Raw genomic sequence first — 16,309 nt, forward strand, 5'->3', positions numbered from 1 at the left:
AGTCATTTAGCAGACGCTCTTATCCAGAGCGACTTACAGTTAGCACATACATTATTTTATCGAACCCACAACCCTGGCGTTGCAAACGCCATGCTCTACCAACTGAGCTACATCCCCTGCCGGCCATTCCCTCCCCTACCCTGGACGACGCTGGGCCAATTGTGCGCCGCCCCTGGGTATGAATTTTCTCTCTATCTTATCTGTCTTCTATATGATGTTCTCCTCTCCTCCTCTCTTCTCTCCTCTATTCACTCTATTCTATCATCCACACCACATGCCAGCTTCAACACAATCCATTTACAAGTTAAAGACACACCTTGGAATAAATAGCAAAGGAAAACTACTACTAGATGGATTTTTTATTTCCCATCACCATGAATCATATTTAATAACTGAACAGTAGCAGACCTAACTTAATCTGTTCCTGACTCTGGATAGTGGATTAAAAAGACCATCAATCTCCAATGATATTAAAGTACAATTCTGAACATTACTGATATACTGAGTGGCAAGTCAAGATATGTGCTGGGTTTTTATTGTTTGGTTAACAGCACCACCTGCTGGACAGGTTTAATGTTGCTTGACTGAGCAGTATGGGAGAATAAATTATACCAAACTTAGGGCCGGTTTCCCGGACATCTCCATTGAACATGCTTTTTAGTCTAGGACTAGGCTTCATCTGTGTCCGGGAAACGGGCCCATATAGTTCAATTAGCAAGTAAGTAACACTACCTGTTCCATGATACTGAGGAAAATGACATTGAGACAGAGAACCAATTGAGAAAACATTTCAATGGTTCTGAATGACAACCAACATACATTAACAGCAAACATCATGATTAATGTAAATGTAGCCAATTAAAACATTGCATTTGATAAAAATATGTTATTACGTTTTAATTACACTCTGAAGATTAAATCAGTCAGACAAAAATAATTGTACAGAAAAACAGAGTATTATATCTGGGGACCATCACCACCTGCATGACTAGTATCTATGTGGACCCTAATACAGTTTAACCAGCTCAGCTATAGACTACACCAGCATGACTAGTATCTATGTGGACCCTACTACAGTTTAACCAGCTCAGCTATAGACTACACCAGCATGACTAGTATCTATGTGGACCCTACTACAGTTTAACCAGCTCAGCTATAGACTACACCAGCATGACTAGTATCTATGTGGACCCTACTACAGTTTAACCAGCTCAGCTATAGACTACACCAGCATGACTAGTATCTATGTGGACCCTACTACAGTTTAACCAGCTCAGCTTTAGACTACACCAGCATGACTAGTATCTATGTGGACCCTACTACAGTTTAACCAGCTCAGCTATAGACTACACCAGCATGACTAGTATCTATGTGGACCCTACTACAGTTTAACCAGCTCAGCTATAGACTACACCAGCATGACTAGTATCTATGTGGACCCTACTACAGTTTAACCAGCTCAGCTATAGACTACACCAGCATGACTAGTATCTATGTGGACCCTACTACAGTTTAACCAGCTCAGCTATAGACTACACCAGCATGACTAGTATCTATGTGGACCCTACTACAGTTTAACCAGCTCAGCTATAGACTACACCAGCATGACTAGTATCTATGTGGACCCTACTACAGTTTAACCAGCTCAGCTATAGACTACACCAGCATGACTAGTATCTATGTGGACCCTACTACAGTTTAACCAGCTCAGCTATAGACTACACCAGCATGACTAGTATCTATGTGGACCCTACTACAGTTTAACCAGCTCAGCTATAGACTACACCAGCATGACTAGTATCTATGTGGACCCTACTACAGTTTAACCAGCTCAGCTATAGACTACACCAGCATGACTAGTATCTATGTGGACCCTACTACAGTTTAACCAGCTCAGCTATAGACTACACCAGCATGACTAGTATCTATGTGGACCCTACTACAGTTTAACCAGCTCAGCTATAGACTACACCAGCATGACTAGTATCTATGTGGACCCTACTACAGTTTAACCAGCTCAGCTATAGACTACACCAGCATGACTAGTATCTATGTGGACCCTACTACAGTTTAACCAGCTCAGCTATAGACTACACCAGCATGACTAGTATCTATGTGGACCCTACTACAGTTTAACCAGCTCAGCTATAGACTACACCAGCATGACTAGTATCTATGTGGACCCTACTACAGTTTAACCAGCTCAGCTATAGACTACACCAGCATGACTAGTATCTATGTGGACCCTACTACAGTTTAACCAGCTCAGCTATAGACTACACCAGCATGACTAGTATCTATGTGGACCCTACTACAGTTTAACCAGCTCAGCTATAGACTACACCAGCATGACTAGTATCTATGTGGACCCTACTACAGTTTAACCAGCTCAGCTATAGACTACACCAGCATGACTAGTATCTATGTGGACCCTACTACAGTTTAACCAGCTCAGCAGTACCACAGAGATAAAACCCAGGATAGAGGGGCTGAGTGAATGTGGTCTGGACTCTGTGGAGGAGGGTCATTGTGTCAGAGACGCTGTAGAAGGACAGAGTACCTGCCTTGTGATCCAGGTACACTCCTACTCTGGAGGACTGAGGGCCTGATACTTCAGTCCTAACATTATTGTGTCTGAAACAATAACTACCACTATAACACTCTAAACTCCAGGACTTGTCATTGAATCCAAATGGACCATCTGTCTCTGTTCTGCTGATGTCTTTATATGAGACTGCTGTATGAATACACCCCCCACTCCACTCCACCTCCCAGTAACAGCGTCCAGACAGACCCTCTCTACACAGAACCGTCAAGTATTTGGTGAATCTGTCTGGATGAACAGGATATGGTTGGACTTGGCCTGTAAGTGTCACCTTTATGTTCCTTTTAGACAGAGAGAGGAGTGTGTGTGCTGTGTTTGGGTCCAGTGTGAGCTGACAGGAATCTGGGAGAAGAGCAGAGCAGAGACCAATGAGGGGAGTTAGAACAATAAGTGAAGTCAGATACTGTATCTACCCTGTCTTTGATTAGAGCACAGCAGAGTTCAAATCAGAGAAATATGAGGAGTCAGATAGATACCCAGTCTTTGATTAGATCTACTATTGCTATATATTTCTAGAGGGATTGTTAGGAGTGTCAGTAAAAAGAGACTGTTAGTTACTTCAGAATAAAGAGACTCACATTGTAAGAACTGTTCTCTGGTCTTGGGCTCTGGAGGCAGTACAACATCCACTATATTCACTACAGACACACAAACACATTCACAGAGAGAGGGAATGTTATCATCGTACCATATTCCACATGTATATGACTAGTAGGGAACTTTCAATGTTCTAAAGTTGATGTTCTTATTATTTTCAACACACCTGTAGTGGAGATCTTGGTCCATTCTCCTTTAAGGACGTCTTCTAGTTTCTCTCTCAGTTCAGACACAGTCTTACTCACATCTCCAAAGTACTGAAGAGGACGGACAACGATGCTGGGTAAGTCTGAAGATACACTGGTACCGGAGAGAGACTGATAACTCTGGAGACAGAGACAGAGAGAGAGAGAGAGAGAGAGAGAGAGAGAGAGAGAGAGAGAGAGAACAGAACCAAATGATTGAGAGTTTCACATTGAGTTTTAGTTTCATATCACATGTATCAAGGCAGTTGAGTTACCTGGAGGAAATGGATGTGATCCTCTGTGTGTGAGAGCTGCTCCAGCTCAGTGCTTCTCTTCCTCAGCTCAGCTATCTCCTGCTCCAGTTGCTCCAGGAGTCCTTCAGCTTGACTCACTTGAGCCTTCTCTTGGGCTCTGATCAGCTCCTTCACCTCAGAGCGCCTTCTCTCAATGGAGCGGATCAGCTCAGTAAAGATCTTATCACTGTCCTCCACTGCTGCCTGTGCAGAGCTCTGTTAAGAGAGAGAGAGAGAGACTGACTTGTCTTACTTTAATGAGCCATCCTCATTACACTAACACCCCCACTCCTAAAAGCACATTGCGTGCCACCACAACCTCTACACAATCACATTATCCAGTACCCAACACCACAGTACAATACACCAACCAGCACCACATTCCAACCGTCCATCCAACCCCTCCTTTCCAGCCGTACAGACAGCCCCCCTGAGCCCCCATACCTCCTGAAACATCTCCACACTGTTGATCATTTTGTACAACTCAAACTCAACCCTAAGGCGTCAACAGTAATGGCATTACCCTGGCAACACAGAAAAAACATGATGAACAGTCTGTCATTGCAGAAAACGGACACCCCTCCCCAACTCCCAGGTCAACCCGAACCAACCAGCTATTGGTGTCCAGGGCTCCATGTAATACCCTCCACTGGACGACCCCTGACCTTTCCAGCACTGGGAGCTTATAGAGCCCCTCCACCTATACCCTGCCATGCTCTCAGCCCCCACAACCCCCTGCCACTGATGCCCCTTCACTCCCACTAAGCTCAGAGTGTTAAAAGTCAGTAAGTCCTCCGGACTCTCCTGCCAGTCCCCAGTCTCTGCTGTCCCTTGCAGTGGTGGAAACGGTGGTGGCCCCTCCTCAGGCTGCTCCAGCCCTCAGTACTGCAGCATAGAAATCAGAGACCCCTGCTGTATTGAGTCTCTCCGGCCGCATGATGAAGAGCTGCTGATCCAGCCCCAAACCACCAGCCCTCCTCAACAGAGCACATGCTGGTTCCCTCCCGCCCACCTCCGTACGGTACAGTAGCAACACACGTCCTGTCCAATAATTCCCCAGAACTTTTTATAAAAATCCACAGGCAGACCGTCTGAGAGACGGCAGCTGAGAGTTTGTGAAAGGCCAGGGAAATGTCTATTTGATTTCTCTGTGACAGAGAGAGTTTGGAAAGGTCTGTGAGCAGAACCTGAGAAAACCCAGGATCACAGAGTTCTGCCCTCTATAAATCAGAGTACAACTCCACAGCCGCAGCCTCATCTCCTCACAACAGAAGTTACCCACCCATCAGGCTCCCTCATCTCCCCACAACAGAAGTTACCCACCCATCAGGCTCCCTCATCTCCCCCGCAACAGAAGTTACCCACCCATCAGGCTCCCTCATCTCCCCACAACAGAAGTTACCCACCCATCAGGCTCCCTCATCTCCCCACAACAGAAGTTACCCACCCATCAGGCTCCCTCATCTCCCCACAACAGAAGTTACCCACCCATCAGGCTCCCTCATCTCCCCACAACAGAAGTTACCCACCCATCAGGCTCCCTCATCTCCCCCACAACAGAAGTTACCCACCCATCAGGCTCCCTCATCTCCCCACAACAGAAGTTACCCACCCATCAGGCTCCCTCATCTCCCCACAACAGAAGTTACCCACGCATCAGGCTCCCTCATCTCCCCCACAACAGAAGTTACCCACCCATCAGGCTCCCTCATCTCCCCACAACAGAAGTTACCCACCCATCAGGCTCCCTCATCTCCCCACAACAGAAGTTACGGACCCATCAGGCTCCCTCCTCTCCCCCACAACAGAAGTTACTCCCCCTTCTGCTGTCCCCACCTCTGCCAAAAGCCTTGGAAGCTTGAGCAAAAAAGTGACATCTTGGAAGAGCTTTACATGGAATTTCCAATAGGACACCTGCCTGGGCCCTGGTGAAACAGAGAACTGAGCCCTGTACTAGGTGCAGACACATTTTGGAAAGCAAAGACAAGGGCATTGATTTTGGCAATAACCACTAACAACCTACCCTTACACACCTCTTTTGCTACCCCTGCACTAAGATTTGTGCCATGGCTCAGCACCTGCGCCCCCTTACACCAGACCCCCAATACACTTCATTAATCACATCACTGTGTGTCTCTTGCTAAAATAATCACGTTTAAATGTTTTTGTTTGACATATTCCCCCAGTCTCTGCCGCCGTTCATGTTAAGGAAGTCTAACCGTGAAATCTCCATAAGAGGTGGGAGGGAAATCACCACAATCAGAAACCAGTAGAGAAGCCCATAAAGCCACCATGCCAGAAAAAACCATCAATTTAAGCAGATTCTGAAGACATGCCCTTAAGAACCCATGACCCATTTTCTCAGCCTATACCGCTTCCTGGGTGAGAGGACACTAAACCCCTCATTCTTCATCACGTGTTGTACTTACCTTACAAACCTTCCAGGATCAATCAAATAAGACTCCAGCAGAACCTTCTTTTTCCCCTTTAGTCTCCATCAGGAACCTAGAAAGTTCTCTCACCGTATATACTGGGCCCTCAGCCTGACTGGCTGTCAGCTCTGGATCCAATGAGCCGTCTGAAAACGAGACGCCTTGTCCTCCGCTCCCGCAGACTCACCTCCCCCCTCTTCCTCTTCCTCCTCCTCCATTGGCATGGTACCGTCCTCCTCCTCCCCAGTCTCTGCCCCCCTGCACTTCCCCCCTGATCAGAGCCTCTTCCCCAATGACAGGCAATATTTCCTGGGATGAGCCCACCAAGCCTTCGCCCACCGGAGTCTCTGTTACTACAGAAACCTGCCTCAGCTCATGTAGCCCAGCTGCAACCCTCCCCACCACCGCTTTCTCCACGGCCTGCGCACCACCACTTGACCCTGCTCTACTCTCCTCCTTCCTGGTACCACCACCACTTGACCCTGCTCTACTCTCCTCCTTCCTGGTACCACCACCACTTGACCCTGCTCTACTCTCCTCCTTCCTGGTACCACCACCACTTGACCCTGCTCTACTCTCCTCCTTCCTGGTACCACCACCACTTGACCCTGCTCTACTCTCCTCCTTCCTGGTACCACCAACACTTGACCCTGCTCTACTCTCCTCCTTCCTGGTACCACCACCACTTGACCCTGCTCTACTCCCCTCCCTCCTGGTACCACCACCACTTGACCCTGCTCTACTCTCCTCCTTCCTGGTACCACCACCACTTGACCCTGCTCTACTCTCCTCCTTCCTGGTACCACCACCACCACTTGACCCTGCTCTACTCTCCTCCTTCCTGGTACCACCACCACTTGACCCTGCTCTACTCTCCTCCTTCCTGGTACCACCACCACTTGACCCTGCTCTACTCTCCTCCCTCCTGGTACCACCACCACTTGACCCTGCTCTACTCTCCTCCCTCCTGGTACCACCACCACTTGACCCTGCTCTACTCTCCTCCCTCCTGGTACCACCACCACTTGACCCTGCTCTACTCTCCTCCCTCCTGGTACCACCACCACTTGACCCTGCTCTACTCTCCTCCCTCCTGGTACCACCACCACTTGACCCTGCTCTACTCTCCTCCCTCCTGGTACCACCACCACTTGACCCTGCTCTACTCTCCTCCCTCCTGGTACCACCACCACTTGACCCTGCTCTACTCTCCTCCTTCCTGGTACCACCACCACTTGACCCTGCTCTACTCTCATCCCTCCTGGTACCACCACCACTTGACCCTGCTCTACTCTCCTCCCTCCTGGTACCACCACCACTTGACCCTGCTCTACTCTCCTCCCTCCTGGTACCACCACCACTTGACAACTTTCATGTTTTGAAATTATACTTCATTACTATAATGATTATCAATAAGCCTAAACATTAATTCAGTCACCTCTGGTCGACAAAAACATATTTTCCTAGTACATTAATTGTCAAATTCATCAACCAGCATCGAGCACTCTGCCTTCTCAGGCAAGCGAAGGGCATGTTGAGGTAAATATGCTCACCGCCAAGGTTGCATTATGTAATTTATTGGTGGGCTGGAAGATGCAGTGTTTTTTCTTTTCTATTCAGAGGCTATTTACTCCCAATATGAGATCATTTTATATAGAAGGTTTTTATAATGCATGTTTACTAGGGTTGAGGTTAGCGCATCTGAGTAGGGATTATTTGGGTTCAATACCTGTCCTACCTATCAATCATATTGCTGCTTGTAGCCTATAACTGATGATCCCCACACTAGAAACACCCAAAACTATCTGTGCTAGCAAACCCTGTGTTCCACCCCTCCCCTGTGTAACCTTGAAGTTTGGTAAGAAACAAACACTTGTCTACGAAAAGAGACATGTTTAACGGATTCCGCTTGGCACCCAGCCGAGAGCACACGGAAACCACTTGCAAATTTACCAAAACTAACCAACTACTTGCGGTCTGTTCGGAAGCAATAAACGGAGGCAGATTAGCCACCACAACTCTTATCGAAAGAGGCGACATCTGCACCAACACACCCCTCACAACAAGACAAACCTTTTTCATTAACACAACCACCGCCTTGTTCATTCTGGATGCAGAGTCCAGATGTTCCGCTCCAACCTGTTCGCCGACCATGAGCAAAACTTCCTCCACACCTTTCTCCGGAACGGACCCGAAGCGACAGCGTTTCTTCTCCACTCGGTTGAGGCCATCACGCCGCCCTAACAAACTACCCCTACTCCCCCCTCAACTCTAAACGATAAACAGTGGAAACCAATAAACAAACCCTCAAACCATGAGGAAATACATTCATAAAATACGCAAGAACCAAAAGAAAAAAGAATAGTAGCCCTCCTCACGAACCACAAAGTCTCACACACAACCAACTTCTTCTTCTATGATATAATGGCGGTCCACAAACCAACGTTAAAGGTGCATGCCGCCACCTACTGTGCTGGAGTGTGTGGTCAATCACGGTTTCCAACATTTCTAAATCCTCCTACCTAACTCATTACTTCTGAGAAAATAAAGAAGAGCCCTACTAACTTCTAATAGACCCTCCCCCATCCCCAAAATCCCTTCCAAACACCCCCAACCCCATCCAACCTCAATGACCCTACACTTCAATCTTTCCCTCTCTTCAACATACTTACAACAATATAACAACACATGCTCCACCGTTTCATCGACCGTACCTTCCAGACACAAACCATTCCCATGCTTGCCAACCAGATGTAATGACGAGTTCAATGTACAATGTCCTACGCGCAATCAAGTAAACACCACCTCTTCCTTCCTAATCTGACTTTTGAATCTTGGTCCATCGACCTTTCTGTAAAACTGTAAACTATTCATATAAATGCCGGCCCTTGTGCTCAGAGTACCATCTCTTCTGCCACACATCTATCAAAATGGCTCTGATCTTACATTTGGCCTCACCTCTACCCAGTGGAACATTAATATAAATTATATCTAGTTTCAAAGATCTTTTAGCTAACTGGTCTACAATTTCATTCCCTTCCACACCCGAATGTGCTGGTACCCAGCAGAATCTCACCACTAAACCCATTCTCTCAATTCTCCATAATAACATGAATACCTCCAATAGCAGGTCACTCCTATTAGATTTACCAGATGATAAACTATTCAATACAGACAGAGAATCTGACCATACTATAATTCTAACAGGTTGTACGTCCTCCACCCACTGGAGGGCAACTATTATCACCAACAGTTCAACTGAGTATACTGACAGTTCATCTGTTAGTCTTCTACATATCTGCACATCAAATTCAGGAACGTAAACGCCTGCTCCTGTGAGCCCACTATTTGGGTCCTTGGATCCATCTGTGAAAAGTGGTAGAAAAGCATAAAAACTTCTACCAATGTAATTGTCAACCAGTTTCACTATATCACTGACTTCAAACCAATCTTTCCTTTTCTCTACCAAGGTTAGATCAACAACAGGGTCTGGGAGTAACCATGGAGGAACATCCCCTATCACCACAGAAGGGCCAACCTCCAACTCCCTCAAACCACTCTCATCAGCAAGCTTTCCAACTGTCCAACCAAAACCACTGCCTTGTCTACTAGTATATTCCCAACAGTCATCTAGAACAGTAGCAGTGGGATGCTCAACCTCACAGCCTTTCAACCCAATAAGATAATGACCATTTTTTACGCTGTATATCCAAAGGCATCTCTCCTGCCTCCACCAGTAAGGCACATACAGATGTTGATTTAAATGTACCAATACATATCCTTAAAGCTTTATACTGGATTCTGTACAGCTTCTGAAGCCAAGTTTTGCCTTGTTCGATAAACTATACACCCGTAATCAGTTGGCGTCCTGATCAGAGCTCTATAAATATCCATCAACAATTGTCTGTCAGCACCCTATTCATAACCAGAGACCCACACAACCAACTACCGTGAAAGTTAATGAATGGGAGAGACAGAGACATCGTTACAACACTGTACATAGCCATAATATAACGGTTCTTCTTCTTTGGAGTTTAACGGCGGTTGGCATCCAATATGTTGCATTACCGCCCCCAACTGGACTATAATATAAATCCATTATACTTTGTGATACAAAATGGGAAAAGGGGAAATTATAATAATACAAAAAACACCTTTCCAACTAACCCTACACTCATTAAATACCCACTACCCCATTCCACTACTTTGACCCTATCTGCTCCTGCACCATGCCAACGGCCTGGGAGGACGGGACACCACCACTCAACACACCCTGTAACTCTTCTGAAGTCAAATACTTCTCTGCAGCTGCCACCACAATATCTATTTTCTGTGATTTAATTTCCATTTCTGCGGTACAGTTGATAACCATTGCTATGAACGCTAAGAAGCTAACTTTACTGAAGCATATATCACTCGTTGGCCTATCCCTCTGTGCTGGCACAGATCTACTACTCACAGGGATCCTCAGGGATCCTCTCAGGATCTCTCACCCTTGACCCATCCTCCTCTACTTTCTTCACTGCCTCAGCATACGACACCTTCTGCACTACTCTGACTCTAGCCACCTCAACCTGCCTCTCTCGCACCGGACACTTCCGATCCCCAGCAACATGGGCATCCCAACAGTTGACACACATAACTTTATCCACCGAAACTACACAATCCTCTATCCCCTCCTGCACAATTCCCACATCTTGGAATCTCCCTCCTACAAACTGCTGCAACATGACCATAAACATTGCACATGAATCAGAGCAGTGGATTCAGCACAAAAGCTCTAACAGGATAACTGATATATCCTACCATGACTTTGTCGGGTAAAGACTCAAAACTCAAAAGGACTGACAGTGACTCCTCTGTTTCACCACGCTCACCACCGGGTCTGTGTTGCACCAAACGGCGGGAATCACAAACACCAGCAGTCTTCAACCTTAATTGCTCCACTTCTACACTTAACGCTACCCCAGAAATCACTCCTTTCAATGGTGCCCTGTTCCTAAGAGCAAAGCAAGAAACAGATCTTGACCCAAGTTGCGTGACACGGAGCGCCCACTCCCTCTGGTCAGAAGAAACACAAACAAATATCCCAAGTCCACTACAGGTTACCTTCACTGATTCAACTGCACCCACCTCCTTTCCCACCCACCCTGAAACCACAAATGGATAAGCCAAAAGGTATGGATCCACTTTCTCCTACAATGTAACTCCTACTGCACCAGATTCTTCTTTATCATGTCCATTGATGCCAGGCTCTGGTTCTGAGCTCATCACCACACCTTCTACCTCACTTAACTCTCCCTCATTCATTTCCATTTCACCTCCTGAACTCGGTCTGGCGAATGGCTCACTCTGTTTGCACTTGAATTATAACATTTGAAATGTCTCTATTCCTTTGGAACTTTTGTGAGTGTAATGTTTACTTTTAATTTCTGATTGTTTATTATCTATTTCACTTGCTTTCGCAATGTAAACATATATGTTTCCCATGCCAATAAAGCCCTTTGAATTAAATTGAGAGAGAGCTCCATTTAATGTATAGGGGACTTGAGTCTTTCATGGTTACTCAAGGTTATGTGATGAGGTAACCCCTCTTGCGACATCAAAATCAGTGTCAGCCTAATGGGGAATGACCTCTTGGTGAAACAGTCAAGATGTTGGTTTCTCTCCTCAGTAGACCCGGGTTCATATCCCACCGGATACATTAAGCAGTCTATTCTCTGAAAGGGGTCCAGACAGCCTGTTCCCAACAGTGGAGCCAGTGGGATTGGAGACGGGCCCCTCTCTCTCTCTCTCTGACTGGAGGAGAGAAGTGAAATGGTGTGTCTCCTCTGGTCAACAATACTCACCTTGAGAGACTCCACAGCCTGTTGGAGCTCCTTCAGCTTCTTCTCTCTCTCCTGGAATCTCTGCTGGACCTTCTGCTGACTCATCCCCAGCTGCCTCTGTGGAGAATCACTCTTCAATGAGCTATCAAGCTTTATTTGTCCAGTAGATCAATAGTATAGTAATGGGACATAGTGCACATAGAGAGGAAGGTATATAATCTTGAGGAAGTCACTTTCCAATATTATACTTGTTTATCTTGCTATGTGAAAGATTATAGTTTTTATGGAAGGCGTACACGTATCAAAGGGTTAAGGCTGAACTTTGGACTTATAAAAGGGCATTCAGAATGATAATAGTGTTTGACTTTAGAAAATGGTGATACATTTGGATCAAACTCAATATACTCAAGGTTTGTGTTCATATTTGTTCTGATGAGGATCAATTTCATTTGATTTCTCTCATATTCAAACAGACTTAGTTCCTACTGTATCTTTAATTATTTGTTTATCAGACAGTCACCAACAAGTAGTTCTGGTCTTACCTGTTTCTCAGTCCTCTCTGCTGCAGCTGACACTGTATCATGGCCTTTATGTTCATCCATTGTACACAGCATACAGATACACTGCTGATCGGTACGACAGAAAACCTCCAGCAGTTTGTCATGATGAGAGCAGATCTTCTCCTGTAGTTGTGCGGTGGCTTTGACCAGCTTGTGCTTCTTGAAAGCAGGAAATTCATAGTGAGGTTGGAGGTGAATCTCACAGTAAGAGGCCAGACACGCCAGACAGGACATGAGGGCTTTCTGCTTTCTGGTCCCAGTGCAGAAATCACACGCCACATCTCCAGGTCCAGCATAGCACAGAGCAGGAGGGGGAGCAGCCTGGAGTCCTGTCTTCTTCAGTTCCTCCACCAACTCAGCCAACATGTTATTATTATTATTTATATTATTATTTATTATTATTATTATTATGTTATTTTTCCTCAGAGTAGGCCTTGGAGTGAAGGTCTCTCTGCACTGAGGACAGCTATAGACACCTTTCAGAACATCCTGATCCCAGCAGCCCTCAATACAGCTTCTACAGTAACTGTGTCCACAGTGGATGGTGACCGGCTCCTTCAGTAGATCAAGACAGACAGAACAACAGAACTGGTCCTGGTCCAGCAGAACTCCCTGCTGAGCCATTTGGACGGTTGTTCACTCTCACACAGACAGACGACACAGAGAATCAGATAAATTTCGTTTCCACAGAAGAGAGTTTGTGGAGGGGAGGGACTTCCTGGTTCTGCCAGAGGGGTGGGGTTAGAGGGAGGGAGGGGTTGTACACAATGTTAATAGAGACAAAGATTTGTGTTCCTAGGTTAGGGCCCTTAATATGGAATACATTAAATACAGTGGTTAGAATATATGAAGGGTAACAGTTTCTATGAAGTACATATGTATAATGCTTTTAATGAATTGTGTAATGCCTTAAACTTACGTGCTATGACACTAACTATAACCTTCCATAATAACTAATACGTGGTTGTAAAACTCTACAATGTGTTATAGATAATTAGCTACAATGGGGGAGGGGGGAATTGAAATGGATACAATGTACTGTAGCTGAAATGAATACCGTATGTATTGACTGATCATTGAGAATGATGTAACACTTTACATTACAGTGTGTTTATTGGTGTGTAATTATTCCTGTTAGTCCAGTGGTGTAAAAGTACTGTGATGCCTCATTCTTCCACTGTACTAGCAGCAGTAACCCTAGCCAGTAATAAGGCTACTGGAATGGAAAGTGTTACAGGAAATATAAAGGAAGGATTTATACATGGCATCTATGATATACTCTATGTAATGATATGTCTATGTCTTCTAGATGGTGTTCTATACTGTATGTAATGATATGTCCATGTCTTCTATATGGTGTTCTATACTCTATGTAATGATATGTCTATGTCTTCTATATGGTGTTCTATACTGTATGTAATGATATGTCTATGTCTTCCATATGGTGTTCTATACTGTATGTAATGATATGTCTATGTCTTCTATATGGTGTTCTATACTCTATGTAATGATATGTCTATGTCTTCTATATGGTGTTCTATACTGTATGTAATGATATGTCTATGTCTTCTAGATGGTGTTCTATACTGTATGTAATGATATGTCTATGTCTTCTATATGGTGTTCTATACTGTATGTAATGATATGTCTATGTCTTCTAGATGGTGTTCTATACTGTATGTAATGATATGTCTATGTCTTCTAGATGGTGTTCTATACTGTATGTAATGATATGTCTATGTCTTCTATATGGTGTTCTATACTGTATGTAATGATATGTCTATGTCTTCTAGATGGTGTTCTATACTGTATGTAATGATATGTCTATGTCTTCTAGATGGTGTTCTATACTGTATGTAATGATATGTCTATGTCTTCTAGATGGTGTTCTATACTGTATGTAATGATATGTCTATGTCTTCTAGATGGTGTTCTATACTCTATGTAATGATATGTCTATGTCTTCTATATGGTGTTCTATACTGTATGTAATGATATGTCTATGTCTTCTAGAGGGTGTTCTATACTGTATGTAATGATATGTCTATGTCTTCTATATGGTGTTCTATACTGTATGTCATGATATGTCTATGTCTTCTATATGGTCTTCTATACTCTATGTAATGATATGTCTATGTCTTCTATATGGTGTTCTATACTGTATGTAATGATATGTCTATGTCTTCTAGAGGTGTTCTATACTGTATGTAATGATATGTCTATGTCTTCTATACTCTATGTAATGATATGTCTATGTCTTCTATATGGTGTTCTATACTGTATGTAATGATATGTCTATGTCTTCTATACTCTATGTAATGATATGTCTATGTCTTCTATATGGTGTTCTATACTGTATGTAATGATATGTCTATGTCTTCTATGTGGTGTTCTATACTGTATGTAATGATATGTCTATGTCTTCTATATGGTGTTCTATACTGTATGCAATGATATGTCTATGTCTTCTATATGGTGTTCTATACTGTATGTAATGATATGTCTATGTCTTCTATATGGTGTTCTATACTCTATGTAATGATATGTCTATGACTTCTAGATGGTGTTCTATACTGTATGTATTGATATGTCTATGTCTTCTATATGGTGTTCTATACTGTATGTAGTGATATGTCTATGTCTTCTAGATGGTGTTCTATACTGTATGTAATGATATGTCTATGTCTTCTATATGGTGTTCTATACTGTATGTAATGATATGTCTATGTCTTCTATATGGTGTTCTATACTCTATGTAATGATATGTCTATGACGTCTAGATGGTGTTCTATACTGTATGTAATGATATGTCTATGTCTTCTATATGGTGTTCTATACTGTATGTAATGATACGTCTATGTCTTCTAGATGGTGTTCTATACTGTATGTAATGATATGTCTATGTCTTCTAGATGGTGTTCTATACTGTATGTAATGATATGTCTATGTCTTCTAGATGATGTTCTATACTGTATGTAATGATATGTCTATGTCTTCTATATGGTGTTCTATACTGTATGTAATGATATGTCTATGTCTTCTATATGGTGTTCTATACTGTATGTAATGATATGTCTATGTCTTCTAGATGATGTTCTATACTGTATGTAATGATATGTCTATGTCTTCTATATGGTGTTCTATACTGTATGTAATGATATGTCTATGTCTTATATATGGTGTTCTATACTGTATGTAATGATATGTCTATGTCTTCTAGATCTTCTCCACCATCTCAGCCAACATGTTATTTTTCCTCAGATTAGGCCTTGGAGTGAAGGTCTCTCTGCACTGAGGACAGCTATAGACCCCTTTCAGAACATCCTGATCCCAGCAGCCCTCAATACAGCTCCTACAGTAACTGTGTCCACAGGGGATGGTGACCGGCTCCTTCAGTAGATCAAGACAGACAGAACAACAGAACTGGTCCTGGTCCAGCAGAACTCCCTGCTGAGCCATTTGGACGGTTGTTCACTCTCACACAGACAGACGACACAGAGACTCAGATCAGTTTCGTTTCCACAGAAGAGAGTTTTTCGGAGGGCGATGACTTTCTGGATCTGCCAGATAGGTGAGGTTAGAGGGAGGGAGGGAGGGAGGGATAGAGAGAGAACTGCGTTCAACGTGGAGAGGGAGACAAATATTTTAGTTTCTAGGTTAGGGCCCTTCATTTGGAATAAATCTAACAAATATGAGTTGTTAGAATATATAAAGGGTAACAGTTCCTATGAAGTACATATTATAATTATTATAACAAGCTTCATAATGCCTTATAATACACTTATGTGTTATAACACTGATTATAAGTG

The 16,309-nt window shown here is 43.9% G+C and overlaps 1 protein-coding gene across 1 annotated transcript; it reads right to left on the reverse strand.

The window, feature by feature from the left end:
• Positions 1–344: 344 nt before the first annotated feature.
• On the reverse strand, positions 345–16,030 carry LOC311116519 (tripartite motif-containing protein 16-like). Its single transcript, XM_084191606.1, has 8 exons — positions 15,732–16,030; positions 12,483–12,854; positions 11,962–12,057; positions 3,663–3,896; positions 3,369–3,528; positions 3,184–3,243; positions 1,167–2,947; positions 345–980 (listed from the first exon to the last, which is right to left on the reverse strand). Exons 1-7 carry the CDS (start codon positions 15,957–15,959, stop codon positions 2,436–2,438), a joined length of 1,662 nt encoding a protein of 553 aa, XP_084047732.1. The 5' UTR covers positions 15,960–16,030; the 3' UTR covers positions 345–980; positions 1,167–2,435.
• Positions 16,031–16,309: the final 279 nt, after the last annotated feature.

The sequence above is a fragment of the Coregonus lavaretus genome (genome assembly GCF_964263955.1).
Source record: "Coregonus lavaretus genome assembly, contig: HAP1_SCAFFOLD_2494, whole genome shotgun sequence".
Classification (NCBI taxonomy): Eukaryota; Metazoa; Chordata; class Actinopteri; order Salmoniformes; family Salmonidae; genus Coregonus; species Coregonus lavaretus.

What these genes read in the sequence shown, in the direction of transcription:
- LOC311116519 (XM_084191606.1), bottom strand. Translation starts at nt 15,959, where the DNA reads ATGGCTCAGCAGGGAGTTCTGCTGGACCAGGACCAGTTCTGTTGTTCT. An exon ending in ATAACATGTTGGCTGAGATG is followed by an intron (nt 12,855 to 15,731) that starts GTGGAGAAGATC and finishes ATGTTGGCTGAG; the next exon opens with TTGGTGGAGGAACTGAAGAA. An exon ending in GACCAAGATCTCCACTACAG is followed by an intron (nt 3,244 to 3,368) that starts GTGTGTTGAAAA and finishes GTGTGTCTGTAG; the next exon opens with TGAATATAGTGGATGTTGTA.